The sequence below is a fragment of the Aquarana catesbeiana genome, linkage group LG01, assembly GCF_042186555.1.
Source record: "Aquarana catesbeiana isolate 2022-GZ linkage group LG01, ASM4218655v1, whole genome shotgun sequence".
NCBI classification, from domain to species: domain Eukaryota; kingdom Metazoa; phylum Chordata; class Amphibia; order Anura; family Ranidae; genus Aquarana; species Aquarana catesbeiana.
The window spans coordinates 245,204,062-245,220,174 of NC_133324.1; the positions used below are offsets into that span (position 1 = coordinate 245,204,062).

The 16,113-nt window shown below is 40.5% G+C and overlaps 1 protein-coding gene across 10 annotated transcripts in view; it reads left to right on the forward strand.

Moving 5' to 3' along the window:
* PITPNM2 (phosphatidylinositol transfer protein membrane associated 2) overlaps positions 1-7,334 on the forward strand; it is a 466,805-nt gene extending 459,471 nt beyond the window's left edge. For all 10 annotated transcript variants that reach the window (XM_073627322.1, XM_073627313.1, XM_073627375.1 and 7 more), the window contains 2 exons: positions 2,968-3,096; positions 3,651-7,334. In XM_073627322.1, the coding sequence (XP_073483423.1) occupies positions 2,968-3,096; positions 3,651-3,989 (468 nt within the window). In that variant the 3' untranslated portion in view covers positions 3,990-7,334. The remainder of the gene's footprint in view (positions 1-2,967; positions 3,097-3,650) is intronic.
* Positions 7,335-16,113: the final 8,779 nt, after the last annotated feature.

Sequence of the window (16,113 nt, forward strand, 5' to 3'; positions counted from 1 at the left end):
CTGAGTTGCAACCAAAGAACACCATACCTACTGTGAAGCATGGGGGTGGCAACATCATGCTTTGGGGCTGTTTCTCTGCAAAGGGAACAGGACAACTGATCCATGTATATGAAAGAATGAATGGTGCCATGTATTGTGAGATTTTGAGTGCAAACCTCCTCCCATCAGCAAGGGCATTGAAGATGAAGTCGTGGCTGGGTCTTTCAGCATGACAATGATCCCAAATACACCGCCCGGGCAACGAAGGAGTAGCTTCGTAAGAAGCATTTCAAGGTCCTGGAGTGGCCTAGCCAGTCTCCAGATCTCAACCCCATAGAAAACCTTTGGAGGGAGTTGAAAGTCCGTGTTGCCCAGCGACAGCCCCAAAACATCACTGCTCTAGAGGAGATCTGCATGGAGGAATGGGCCAACATACCAGCAACAGTGTGTGACAACCTTGTGAAGACTTACAGAAAACGTTTGACCTCTGTCATTGCCAACAAAGGATATATAACAAAGTATTGAGATCAACTTTTGATATTGACCAAATACTTATTTACCACCATAATTTGCAAATAAATTCTTTCAAAAATCAGACAATGTGATTGTCTGGATTTGTTTCCACATTTTGTCTCTCATAGTTGAGGTATGCCTATGATGACAATTACAGGTCTCTCTCATCTTTTAAGTGGGAGAACTTGCACAATTGGTGGCTGACTAAATACTTTTTTGCCCCACTGTATATGTGTGCTGCACAGTGCAAAGAAAATGTCCCCAACATGTACGTATAAACCACAGTACATTGGATGTCCTCAGTGAGTGATCACTTCTGTGCAGTAATAATGTTCCTCTTCAATATAAAGTGCTCCTAATTCACCACTTATCGTGACTTCACCACCTAGTGCAATGCCCACTCACCAGATATGGTAAGAATATGCACCTTTGGTTCATTTAGGATAACCACTCCGTTTATGATGGATCCAATAGTAGCCTTTCCAAGCAGTATAATAATGCCTCTTGCTCTGTTTAGTGCTCATAAAGACATATAGGTAGCCATCATGGTGTAGTATGTAACTCTCATTTTATTTAAAAAATTAACTAAAAACATAGTCAAACTCACATGCTAAGGTGCACCTAAGCCGGCACCAAGCTAATCCAGCAGTGTGTGTGGAGAGCAGAGTCTCAGTCTATCTCCCACTCAAATCCAATGTCTCCTCACAGCGGCGTGCGTTCCAAGCCTCACACCCGTGTGACCGGAAGTGATAGGAAAGTTCCCAGCAGCCTCTACGCGTTTCATGATGGTTTGCATCATCAGGAAGCTGCTGTGTCTATGCCTGTCCTCTCATTTATACCCCCTTTAATTTTGTGATCCCTATCAGCGTGTCAAACGGTCGGAAACGGCCGTGACACGAAACCGAAAGTGATTTAGCCGCCATCTTGGTTACTTGGCGCGATACCGGAAGTAGTATAGCCGCCACCTTGGTTGCTGGAACCCAGGTCCATTTGTCCCTTTAATATATATCTAATGTAGTTAGTTGTCATTTTTGTGTCTCCCCTTGCTACAATCTTTAATATCCTGTTCTGTGTCTATGCCTATCCTCTCATTTGTACCCCCTTTAATTTTGTGATCCCTATCAGTGTGTCAAACGGTCGGAAACTGCCGTGACACGAAACTGGAAGTGATTTAGCCACCATCTTGGTTACTTGAGTTTACAGTTGCATTCTGTGACACCAAGAAATAGGACAATGGGACTTTTCAGGTGCACAACATCTACAACAAAATCTTTGGGTAAAAATAAAAAAAATCTTTAATTACAATTCTCATTTAAAACATACAAATTACTGCAAGAGTGGAGTATTAAAATATTCCAACAGTGGAACCCTTGTAATTGAAACCTAAATTTCACAGATACTACCCTCAGATACCCCAAAGTTCAGCATTTTAGAAGGTCTAAAGTCACATTCAATCTTCCTTTCTGAAGTAGTTGCTGATTCAACCAAAGGGGCAAGGGATATAATCCTTTAGCGTGTATCTCAGGCTTTTTGGCCTGCTTCTTTAGGAAGCTGTGGAAACATCTTTTTGATGTCGGATATTAAAAGAATAATTTGTTTTGTTGGTTTCAATAAGTTAAGTGATATTAAAGTCTTGTGTTTGGTTTAAAAATAACAAACATGTTATACATGCAGTGGTTTTGCACAGAGCAGCCCCGATCCTCTTCTTCTCAGGTCCCCCGCTGCAATGCCTGGCCCCTCCCTCTTGCAAAGTGCCCCCACAGCAAGCAGTTACCTCTGGGGGCACCCGAGCAGGCTTGTTCCCGAGAAGCTGCTCTGTGTGTCCATTCAGACACAGAGCTGCTGCTCAGCCCTGCCCCCTCTCTCTCCTCATTGGCTCACTGACTTTGACAGCAGGGGGCCCACTGCTGTCTCAGCCAATGAGGAGGGAAAATCCCAGACACCTAAGGCTCTCGTGCAACATTGCTGGATTGAGTTGGGGCTCGGGCAAGTACTGGGGGGCTGGGGGCAGCTGCTGCACACAGAAGGTTTTTTACCTTACTTCATAGAATGCATTAAGATAAAAAAAACCTTCTACCTTTAGAACTTCTTTAATATCTATTGATTTTCATGCAGAGGGAGATTTACCAAAGGCAAAAAGACTGTGCACTTTGCAAGAGCAGTTGCTCCAGAGCTTAGTAAATGAGCAGAAGCTCTGCTGACTTCCATCATCCAATCACGTGCAAGCAAAAATGCTGTTTTTTTTTATTTTCCTTGCACGTGATTGGGTACTCTTTGCAAAGTGAGGCCTTGCGTCATTTACTAAACTCTGGAGCAACTGCACTTGCAGAGGACAACTGCTCTTTGCAAAGTGCACAGTCTATATGCCTTTAGTAAATCAACCCCTATGTGTCACTTTCAAGAAGTACAGGGGCATATGCTTTTTTTTTAGGTACATTTGACTTATTTTTTGACTATTTTGTTTAATTTTTGCAGGTACACATGAAAATCCATGCAGCTTATGGCTCCACAAAGGATATCTCAGTGTACAGCACTATAGGTCTGTCACCAATGCAGATCTTCATTGTAGGCCGTCCAACCAAGAAGTTGCAGCACCAATGTCAGGTAAAGCTACCATATAATTAGAGCTAGCCAATGTTCTCCACTACTTGGACAATAATGTACAAACGATGTTGTTTTGCAGCATGTGTGACATGAAAGTGACTATCATGTCCAAAGGTCAAAGCTACCAATAATATAGTGATATACGTAATGCAGGCCATTACTTTAAATAATTTTATGACTGTAGTTGAAACAAGCAATGACAATGTCCCTGTCAGTGTTTGCAGGAAGTTGTATTACTTCCTACCTTGAACAGCGACAACCAGAACCCAAGACCTGGGGAAGGAATCGGTAAGGGCAGAGGTGAACACCTCAAGACTAAAAACTAAAATAATCATCTGTTTTGCCTGCAGTAACCAGTTTGTGTCTTCTATTTCTGATCTGCAATTTGGGACGTGGATTGTGTTTCTGTGGGGTACACAGTCTCGTCCTTTCCCACACTTTGTCAGGGGACTGACTGTCCACTTCACTTCACTACAGGGCACAGGAATTGACATGGTTCTCTTTATGCTTTGTTTAAATATTTGCTTTATATCTATGAAATGTTTTTATTACAGTTCATCACCGAAGGCTATGCTTCTCACCTTGCGCAACTGGAATACAGCCACCGATCTCGACCTGCCAAGAACACCAACAGAATAGCATTACGAAAGGGAAGCTTTTGTCTTCCCGGTCAGTCAGATTTCTTGAGGAAGAGGAATCATTTACTTCGCACCATCTCATCACAGCCCACAGCTAGCAGCAACCACAAACCAGAGCGAACGCAAAGTCAGTCGGAGAGTGACCGCGATCGGGAAAGGGAACGTAGCCAAAGAAGTATGAGCATTGCAGCAGGATGCTGGGGGAGGAGTGCGGCCACCACCAAGCTGGATTCTGGCGTTTTAAGTCAGAAATGAGCTCCTGTGCATCCTGAACTAATTCCTGTGCTTGGCTCTTGCCACTTTTAAGGGAGGGGGCAAAAAAGGGACAGGGGTGCAACTTTGTCTATTTGACAGAGTTGACATAATGGTGCTACTATATAACAACGTTAGCAAAGCTGATGACAAGAAGGGTTGAACTGCAAGCCTTAAAAAGGGTAGCAATGCCCAGAAGATCATTGTGACAGAACCACACAAGAGGACAAGTAAAAGTAGTCAACATTTTAATTTATTTTTATTATTATTTTTTAAGCAGGTTCATAAACTTACCAATGTAAATATATGTGCCTCTTTTATCTTCTTAGCCATCTCTAAAGGTTTTCTGAGAAGAATGCACAACACATGTCCAACTAAATAAGGATTTTAGTTTCTATTTTGTACATAACACTCATTACCCATTAAGTATCACCACAAAAAAAAGAGGCAGCCTCCGCAGAACCAGCCGTAAACCATTAATAGTTTCCTTCACACATTTGCTCGTTCTCTGTTCCTTAAACCATGGCACAACAAATGAAAACGTCAACACAATTTTCTCTTTTTTTTTTTTTTTTTTTTTTTTCCTGGAAAAGATGGAAGATACTTTTCATAAAATGTTCCAAGACTATTGACAGTCTGCCTTGCTCATTTCAACTGTTGTTCTTGCGAGCTGGTCATGTAAAGGACACTTTTAGAAACGGACATGAACGCACTGCACCTGGGGTTATGGTGATCTGAGGACAAGTGAAACCCATAACCCTGAAATCTTTTTTGTATCCGATGTTCTTAATCCTAATTCTCTAAATGTCCAGTCTGCTGCTTTTTTTTTTTTTGCATGTAGTTGCTCAACTGTATGACCTCATTGTTTTCTTTGCACTGATAATTTTTAGATTGGAGATCTGTTACCATCTCATGTAGCTACATATCCTTGTCCCGTAGTGCATGGTAATTTAATTATTGCTAAGCCAGAGGATAGGTAGAACTATTTTTGTGCTGTGCTTTTCCCCAGTACCAAGTTTAGGCAGGCATGCCATAAAAAAAAAAGTCATACACCGCGTAGCATGGTATAAGCAGAAAGATTTAATTTGCCTAGCTCCTACATTTGCCATGTTAACAATACTTATGGATAGTTGCCTGGAAATAGCTGTATTCATCTCCAGCAAAGGCTGGTACACATCAAACAAGACTAATTTATTTAAAGAGACCACATGCAGCACACAATGTTAGCAGATCAGTTTAATACTGTATTTATCTAGCACTGTGAAATCTCCCTGATTGTCACCATTACAGGTGAACAGAAAGCCAAAAAAGCAAATGATTGAACGTTTGTGGTATGTTAGATTTAGAATACGTTTAAATACTCTTGCTATATTGATGTTTACTCTGCCCAACAAGTCTCTGCTGCCCTAGCTCATCAGGGAATGAGTTATGATGCCAGTTTCATATAATTGTACTCTATACAGAGTGATCTGCACCTTTTAAGCCTGCTTGAGTCACAGCAGAATTGCACTGCTCACCCAGTATAAGTCCCTTCTCCACTGAAAACCTGTGTCATGTGCATCTTATATCTGAATAATCGGATTACATTGCACATTGTAATAGACCTATAGCTTTGATCCCACTGATATTTGTCCAAAATATTTTTGGTGTTTTTTTCCCCTTTGTACAAAGTATCTTTATGCTTATGTATTAAATGTAAGAATTGGCTGGCCATTGGATTATACCTTTTGAACATCTGCAAAAGTGTGAAAATCGCCAGTCCATGGTAAAATGTGTGATTGACTTTTGACAGTTACAGTATAAAGCACATATACACATTACATTTTGTAAATTTTCTGCCTAAAGCGTGAATAGGTCAGTATAGCAGGGATTAGCGAATACCCCAATGCATGAACTGCTAGGCAGAGGGTCAACTGTATTGGGCTAGCTTGAAACCTTGGGGGAACAGATTGAATAGATATGGCCTTTAAAATAGTGAAAGCTGAGCAATGAAAAAATGCACAAAGGGAGGAAATGTATGTAATTTTATTGTAACGTGCAGGGGATAAGCTATTGTGTGTAGATACTGTATAACAAACAAATGTAAATGTTCAGAAAAGTGGTTATATAAAAGTGAGTTATTTATTTATGTAGAAAATGTCTCGGGTGGGGGCGATCCTCTGGGTTTTTAATTAATATTTTAAAAAAACACACAAAAAAAAAAAATAAGTAGCTTTTTGTTTCAGGCGTTCTGTACAAAGCAATTAAATTAAAGGACCAACTATAATGTAATTTTCATTTGCATAAGTGCAATATATTCTAGAGTCACCCTCATTGTCCCATACTTTCCATGTAGACTTGACAATCATATCCTATATATCGCCTCATATTTTTTTTTTTGCTCTTTGTTAGGCTTTTTGAAAACCTTTTGCCTTCCCTGACTATGGATATATGGATCTTTGCCACGTGGAAATAACACAGCAGAATAATTCATTCTGACTGTAATAATATCAGTTATGCAGAACTGTGGGACTGCTCCAAGATTCTGCCAGGAAGGAGTTAATAAAAAGAAATTTAGCTCATTGTTACCTGTTAGGATACAGCATGTTAACATGTTAGTTTGTGTTCATTTTCCAAAAGCAATAGTTCAATTCAGCTTCTAAATGGGATTGGGGACCAGCTAACTTTGAGATAGCTGTGTGTGTATAAATACTTATTCCTAACCAACTTGCATCTGCTATTGTTTATTGTCTCCATTGCTTTGGGAGGCCTGATCACCTCCACCTATGTCAATTTCACTTATGAGAAGTTGTATCCTTTGATTCAACATCTTAGTCTCAAATAACCAAAAATAAATAATACGTTTACAATGTTAGTAGAATACAATAAATGAAAACCAGAGGTTACTATAACATACAGATTTCTTTCCTGTAACTGGTAGATGTGTGCGTGTGCAGATGTCGCTAGCACTGACAAGGTTAACCACAGCTTGTCTCCTCGTCATGGATCCTGCACTTTCTTCTCAAGCCCAGACAGAAAGGTATTTCGCCTTTGCTGCATTTCCTAGAAGCTCCAGTAGCCTTACATTTCTCATATTCCTGCCAGGAGTATAATCTTGACTGTCAGCTTTCTACAGTATATAATATTTTATTTATAGAGAAAATAATAAATGAAGACAAGGAGACTTGCACAAGAGTGAACTCTTCCAAATGTCTGTCTGCTGCTCCCTGGTTTTCATTTTTTGTATTATTTTGGTGTGTGTATAAATACTATTTTGCTTGTATGTGTGTTAGTGTGTTGTTTTAGGCCTCTGTGCTTTCTGTGCAGTACCCATTGTACGTTACACAGATTAAAGATTTGGGAAGGTTATTGGATTGTATCTAATTACTTTACTTCAACATCGGTGAAGCAGCTATGCTTGCAAAGCATGATAGAGATGGCATTGCAGGTAAGGAAAGCATCCAGTTCTGGTAAAAACCCTTTGGCAACTCTAAAGATGGGTTTAATGGTTCAGAGGACTGCTTAGGAGACCCTGTTGGTTAAAATCCCAATAATAACAATTAAACCCTATCAAATTTAAGAGATTTAAGTGCCACATCCCTAACTGGAAACTAACAACACGATTACACTATGGTATGGCATGGGACTTTTAAAGCACAACATTAATTTTGCTGTTAAAAGCATTTTTTATTGGTTCATATCTTTTTAAAAAGATCTTGTACATCAGTATTGCGCAACAATTTCAAGTACATCATAATAAAATACAAAATGTGAAAAAATCCAACATTGGTAGTTTGTTCGCATATATTAGTCTTTGCCGCTCAACGCGTTTCCTTGACATCGTCCTCTTCATCAGGAGCCACCAATATAGGCTTTAAATATAATGCAATCTAGATGAGTTAATTGTCAAAAATCGCATTAACAATACACCCCTTACATAAAGGACCTCATCCCCACATGTTCAAGGAGACCAAAGAGCAAGGGTGGAAGGGATGGAGATAGCAAGCCTACACCACCCAGCAGGGTAACGGGGGAACCCCCATACACACACAGACGCTAGTGCATCCAGCTCCCACTTAAACCCCCCTCCCCCTTTCTTAGAGGCTTGGGTATGTCATTATATACAAGCTAAATATCTTTAGAGGAATAATAGCCTTCTTTGATGTAATAAATTATTACGTTTACCTTATTTTTATGGCGAAAATTTAAGGCCGCTGATTTGTCATAATGTGATGGTGTACAATAATTAGAACTACAAGCAAAATGTGAGATTTCTATAAAAAATAGGAATGTATTAATATACTAGAGACAAAGGGAAATAGTTCTAAAAGATAAGTACATGATGTATACGAAGGACCAAGAGAACAAATTGAAAATATCTTATATTATCATTACCTGATGAAAACTATATTATATCTGCTATGCAGGATGGTTTTATCCAAAAGGGTATTAGGAAGTATGGCAAAAGGCTTTTAAGCCTCAAAACAGCTAATCCCATATAAGGGATCTGTAACAAAAAAGAGACAGCATAGACCATGTCACTTTAAATAGATCCTTATATGTACAAGTGTGTATTTTCCTTCCAAAAGACACGTAACCTACCTCAGATGCAAGAAAATAGAGAGCCTACAATACAGCATTGTTCATTCTTGTTAATCCACTATTTAATCTATAATGTATTCACTGAGTCTGTAAAATAAATGGAGACAACTGCGTTGCTGTTGAACAGTCATGCCTAAAGCACTTAGGGGTTAATTTACTAAAACTGGAGAGTGGAAAATTTGGTGCAGCTCTATATAGAAACCAATCAGCTTCCAGGTTTTATTGTCAAAGCTTCAGGCTCGTTCACACTGGGACGACTTGGGATCCGACTTGTAAGCCCTCGATCCGACTTCAAGGCGACCTGTACCATAGAAATCAATGGAAGTCGCCTCCAAGTCGGATCTCCATCTACATTGAAGCGACTTTACAGGGAAAAAATTTAGTTTGCCCAGGCAAACCCCTCCCTCCCAGAGAGCTGATTATCCTGTGATTGGCCACAGCCAAAGTCGCCTGTCCTGGAGGCGACTTGAAGTCGCGTTGTAATTTGTTTAAAAGTCGCGCTGAAGTTGCGTTGAAGCCGCGTTGAAGTCGCCTTGCAAAGTCGCGCTGAAATCGTGTTGCCCCTGTGTGAATCGAGCCTAACTGAACAATCTGAAGTTAGAAGCTGATTGGCTACCATGCACAGCTGCACCAGACTTTACACTTCCAGTTTTAATAAATCAACCCGATAGTGTCTCAAGATCTAATCCCTTACACATTTGATATATCTGCAGCAGCCTCACTAATGAGCCAAAACGGCCCACAAAGGAATGATTCCGAGCCTGGAGAGGGAGAGAATGAGGGCCAGGCGCCACCCTGTATACAGTATCTCACAAAAGTGTGAGTAAACCCCTCACATTTTTGTAAATATTTTATTATATCTTTTCCTGTGGCAACACTGAAGAAATGACACTTTGCTACAATGTAAAGTAGTGAGTGTACAGCTTGTATAACAATGTAAACTTGCTGTCCCCTCAAAATAACTCAACACACAGCCATTAATGTCTAAACTGCTGGCAACAAAAGTGAATATTTGTTGAATAAAATTGGTCAGGTCCTAATATTAACTTTCAGAATAGTGGCCCTGTATTCAGCCTTTTTCTACGAGTCAGGGTGCTCCCCATGCCCAAAAGATTACATAGCAAGACAAGAACAGGTACAGTTCCTTGAAAAGATATTCATCCCCCTTAAAAGCGTTCACATAAACATAAATGTATTTTATTGGGATTTTATGTAATAGCACAACATAAAGTGGCACATAATTGTGAAGTGGAAGGAAAATGATAAATGGTTTTCCAAATTTTTTACAAACAAATATCTGAAAAGTGTGGCGTGCATTTGTATTCAGCCCCAATTCAGAGTCAATACTTTGTAGAACCACCTTTCGCTGCAATTACAGCTGCAAGTCTTTTTTGGGTAAGTCTTTACCAGCTTTGTACAGCTAGAGAGTGAAATTTTTGTCCATTTTTCATTGCAGAATAGCTCAAGCTCTGTCAGATCTGTGAAGAGCAATTTTCAAGTCTTGCCACAGATTCTCAATTGGATTTAGGTCTGGACTTTGACTGGGCCATTCTAACACATGAATATGCTTTGATCTAAACCATTCCATCGTAGCTCTGGCTGTATGTTTAGGGTCATTGTCCTGCTGGAAGGTGAACCTCCGTCCCAGTCTCAAGTCTTTTGCAGATTCTAACAGGTTCAGGTTCTTCTAAGATTGTACTGAATTTGGCTCGATCCGTCTTCCCATCAACTCTGACCAGCTTCTCTGTCCCTGCTGAACAAAAAGCATCCCCACAACATGATGCTGCCACCAACATGTTTCACGGTGGGGATGGTGTGTTCAGGGTGATGTGCAGTGTTAAGCCTCGTACACACTATGCGATTTTTGGCAGGGGATTGTCTATTGACAGACTGTTGTCCTAAAATCTGACCGATAGTACGCTCCTTTAGACAATTGTTGTCCAACTTTTGGCCTCCAAATGTTGGATGGCAGGCTAGTAAATTTTCGGCGGACAACGGTCTGTTGGCTGATATTCGTATGGTCAGTACACAAATCCGTCACACAAAAGTCGAAAGTACAAACATACATGCTTGGATTGAATACTCACCAAACACGAAAATTAGCAGAAGGGGCCCAAAGGTTGGCGCTCAAGAGCTGAAATTCCTCATAGTACGTCACTACGTTCGTGTTTGTTACAGGACAATTGTGTTCCGTTAGTATGCAAGACAAGATCCTGGCACACGCCTTTTTGACAAAAATAAGACGCTCGGTTGGCCAACAATCTTACCATGTGTACGAGGCTTAAGTTTTCCACCACACATAGCATTTTTCTTTTAGACCAAAAAGTAAAATTTTGGTCTGATCTGATCAGAGCGCATTCTTCCACATGTTTGCTGTGTTCCCCCCACATGGCTTCTTGCAAACTGCAAATAGGACTTATGGCTTTCTTTCAACAATTGCTTCCTTTTTGACATTCTTCCATAAAGGCCAGATTTGTGGAGTGCACAACTAATACTTGTCCTGTGGAAAGATTCTCCCACCTGAGATGTGGATCTCTGCAGCTCCTCCTGAGTTACCATGGGCCTCTTGGCTGCCTCTCTGATTAATGCTTTCCTTGCCCAGCCTGTCAGTTTAGGTGGACGGCCAAGTCTTGGTAAGGTTTTCAGTTGTGTCATACTCTTTGCATTTTCAGATGATGGATTGAACAGTTCACCATGAGATGGTCAAGCTTGGGATATTTTTTATAACCTAACCCTGCTTTAAACTGCTCCACAACTTTATCCCTGACCTGTCTGGTGTGTTCCTTGGCCTTAATGATGCTGTTTGTTCTCTAAGGTTCTCTTACAAACCTCTGAGAGCTTCACAGAACAGCTGTGTTTATACTGAGATTAAATTACGCAGAGGTGGACTCTATTTACTAATTAGGTGACTTCTGAAGGCAATTCACTAAATTTTAGTTAGGGGTATCGTAAAGGGGGGCTGAATACAAAAGCACACCACACTTTTCAGATATTTATTTCTAAAAAAATAATTTGAAAACCATTTATCATTTTCGTTCCACTTCACAATTATGTGCGACTTTGTGTTGGTCTATCACATAAAATCCCAATAAAACACATTTACGTTTTTGGTTGTAACATGATAAAATGTGGAACATTTAAAGGGGTATTAATACTTTTTCAAGGCACTGTAGGTTTGCATGCAACTTACCAGTACATTTAGGTGGATATCACTCTGAAAGGGATGTTGTCTCTGAAATGCCTAGAAAGAGGGAAGTGAACCTAGAAGATTCCAAATTAAGTACTACTCGATCTTCTCTTTGGTCTGCCAGATGTGACATCAGCACCAGTTCAGGAGGTGCAATTTATGGTTTCCCCCAGTACTGGCACAGTGTGAAAAAGAAACCGGTATGGGCTTTAAAACACAACTTCAGGCTTCCATTTTTTCCCCCTCATTGTTTGTATTGAGGATGTTCAGAAACTTCCTTTTTTGTTTTCTCTTGCTTGAAATCCTACTACATCTATTTAATTGTTGCTCAAAATATTAATAGAATACTTAAGCCAGTCCCTTACTTTCAGGCTGTGTAATGACCACCGTAACCCGGCACATTCCTTCCGAGAATGGGCATCATGAAAATGCCCCCTTTAGTCCAGGGGGTGAGGTCCTGATGCTGCCCTTAGTAGCTGAGCTTTTTTTTATTGGCTGACACCTTGCTGAATGCTCTGCGAGCAGCTGCACCCATCAATGATATATGTGCCAGAGATCTCCTCTCATAGTTAGACTCTGCTAGAGAAGGAAGGAGCCCTGCAACAGTTACATGACTAGAACTTTACACGCCTAAAAAAAAAAAAGTATGTTAGACACCTATTTAGCTGCACATTAGCTTTTTTATGCTCCTAGAAGCTAAATAGTGTTATCCTATGTGTCTATGCACACTACTTTGGGCTATTAGCGTTTTTTGAGCTTCAGTGTCTAGGAGCAGAAAAAATAGTTTCTTTCAGCATTTTTCCAGCAGAGAAAAACGCTCCTAAACACTTTTTTTTTTTTTTTCCCCCCGAGGAACTGCAAAAAACACTAATAAAATGCTAACACTCCTAAATGCTATTACTAGCGTTTTTTTATCCTTAAAAAAAGTTGGAGCCTTAAAAAGTAAGCATTTCCTAAGTAGAAAAGGAGGATAGTGGTTGAAAGGTTTACATCTCAGAGTTGATGGGCTATCCTTGCAGTGCCTTCCTCTGCGAATTCTTCTATACATATACAGTATCTCACAAAAGTGAGTACACCCCTCACATTTTTGTAAATATTTTATTCTATCTTTTTATGTGACAACATTGAAGAAATGACACTTTGCTACAATGTAAAGTAGTGAGTGTACAGCTTGTATAACAGTGTAAATTTGCTGTCCACTCAAAATAACTCGGCACGCAGCCATTAATGTCTAAACTGCTGGCAACAAAAGTGAGTACACCCCTGAGTGAAAATGTCCAAATTGGGCCCAATTAGCCATTTTCCCCTCCCCGGTGTCATGTGACTCGTTAGTGTTACAAGGTCTCAGGTGTGAATGGGGAGCAGTTGTGTTAAATTTGGTGAAGATTGCCAAGACCCTGAAACTAAGCTGCAGCACATTGGACAAGACCATACAGCTTTTTAACAGGACAGGTTCCACTCAGAACAGGCCTCACCATGGTCGACCAAAGAAGGTGAGTGCACATGCTCAGCGTCATATCCAGAGGTTGTCTTTGGGAAATGGAGGTATAGAAGTATGAGTGCTGCCAGCATTGCTGCAGAGGTTGAAGGGTGGGGGGGGTCAGCCTGTCAGTGCTCAGACATTACGCCGCATACTGCATCAAATTGGTCTGCATGGCTGTCGTCCCAGAAGGAAGTCTTTTCTAAAGATGATGCACAAGAAAGCCCGCTGAAGACAACAGTTTGCTGAAGACAAGCAGACTAAGGACATGGATTACTGGAACCATGTCCTGTGGTCTGATGAGACCAAGGTAAACTTATTTGGTTCAGATGGTGTCAAGCGTGTGTGGCGGCAACCAGGTGAGGAGTACAAAGACAAGTGTATCTTGCCTACAGTCACGCATGGTGGTGGGAGTGTCATGGTCTGGGGCTGTATGAGTGCTGCTGACACTGGGGAGCTACAGTTCATTGAGGGAACCATGAATGCCAACATGTACTGTGACATACTGAATCAGAGCATGATCCCCTCCCTTCACCTCCAAGATGACCACCTTCCTAAAGAAGCTGAGGGTAAAGGTGATGGACTAGCCAAGCGTGTCTCCAGACCTAAACCCTATTGCGCATCTGTGGGACATCCTCAAACAGAAGGTAGATGAGTGCAAGGTCTCGAACATCCACCAGCTCCGTGATGTCGTCATGGAGGAGTGGAAGAGAACTCCAGTGGCAACCTGTGAAGCTTGGGGGAACTCCATGCCCAAGAGGGTCAAGGCAGTGCTGGAAAATAATGGTGGTCACACACAATATTGACACTTTGGGCCCAATTTGGACACTTTTACTTGAGTGGATTTGTTTCCACATTTTGTCTCTCATAGTTGAGGTATACCTATGATGACAATTACAAGCCTCTCTTTATCTTTTTAAGTGGGAGAACTTGCACAATTGGTGGCTGACTAAATACTTTTTTGCCCCACTGTATAAATATATGGTTTTACTTTTGCAACAAAGTTCTTTTTATTTTTTTTATAACCACAGTCATAAATTTCGGAATTTATTTTGTATCCTTTTTTACTGGATTTTGTTTTAATCTCTTTGTAAACAGCACTCACATTGCTACATCACCCACAATGAGGTGCTGACAGGCTCCACTACATCTTGCCAAGATATGAGTTTGGAGATTTTTACAGCTGAGAGGCGTGAGCCTGGAGTGAGAGGCTGATTGTTTATGACAGAGTACACATCCTCCAAACAAACATCTGTGTCACTGGAAGTGACTTGGTGTCTTTCTTCAATACTGAGTTACCCTGAATGTTCCCAGCCGACAAACCAAAAGCACTTCTCGGCAGCAAGAACCCTTCTCTAAATACTTTAAAGCGCTAGCCTCTCAGTAACTAAGAAACAGAGAATACTTAAACACTTTCTACCTGCCTCTAAGTCAGCTAACTGGAATTTTATTACTGAAAACAAGTGTAAATTGCGCTATCCTGTTTGCTCTGGGACTTCTTTAAAGAACTCTATACTTTCATAATCAGTTTAGCAAAGACTTAGAATGAACATAGTACCAGTGCATATGCAGAATCATTTGCAGAGATTAGTCATGTTAAAAACATGGAAGGGCTAGTACAATAGAACTGAGACTAAAAGAAACCCATCCTATCAAGAATATGCATGCTGGCATTGGTGGCCATTTACTGAAAGTTTTAGCCAACTGGCTGTCTCTGAATTCAGTATTATCTTAGGCAATGGCCTGGGACAAGCATACAGCATGTGAAGTCACAGCTTCATGTTTATTCCAGGTCCATGGCAGAGAATTGTTGCTATTGGTTCTGCATTAAAGCCAGATAAAAGTTTTATATCTGAAACTTCTAGTTTCCTGGTTGGCTTGATAATCTTCTAACTTTAAAGCCCAATTGAAATCACAGCAATAGATATGCAGTCAGATATACATGATATTAGTCTCCATTTTCATATTACTAATACAGAAGTTGTGTGGGGTATCTATGGCTGGCCATAGAATGTTTGAATATTGGCTGCTTCAGCAGGACAGGCTAAATGTACCAAGTTGATCAATCAACTTGGGTACAACCAGCCTGCAGGATTTTACATACGATTATTGCAAGCAGCTGGTATAACGGCTACCAATCATCACCGTCTTCTCCTGGCATGGACAGTTTCCCCCTGTGGTTGCATGAAAGAAATTTGCTTTGTGTATGGCCTACCTAAATACAACTCATACAACTCTGCAGAGCAACACGTACCAGAATTTACTACTATCAGTTTTCAGACGATCCTTCATCCAATCTTCTCATAGTGTGTACTAGGCTTAATTCATGCAGACCTGGAATAAAGGTCTGTTAGGTCACTTGTGCTGAGAGGTGTGACTGTTAAGCTGGCCATATCTGGGGAGAATTTCAATCAAAAATTCTTGGGGAAAGAAATCTCTAAGGAAGTTCCTTCATTTTTCTAATCATTAGTGGGTCAAAATCGATGGTCATTTTCAACCGTATTGATGAGAAAATTTGAAGGGCAGGATGGAAAATTATTCTCAAATAAACAAATTTGTAGCAGTGAATGTGGTTTTCATTAGGAAAAATCGTATGAAAATTCTCAACATTTTATTTTGGAATGAATGGACTTTACCGAAGACTTTTCCTATGAATTTTTTTTGAAATTCTATCCATCTATGGCCAGCTTTACTCAGCCCTGTCATCAAAGAGCACTGGGGGGGGGGGGGGGGTAATTTCCCTATAAACGACCTCTAAATTTCCAAAGGGTAAGGGTCATTTATGCTGAAAGCATGCATTTTAAATATAGTCACTAATAAATAATGGCTTCTAATGGGACCTGTACACAACAGCATGGTGCATTGGGAAAATTTCTCAC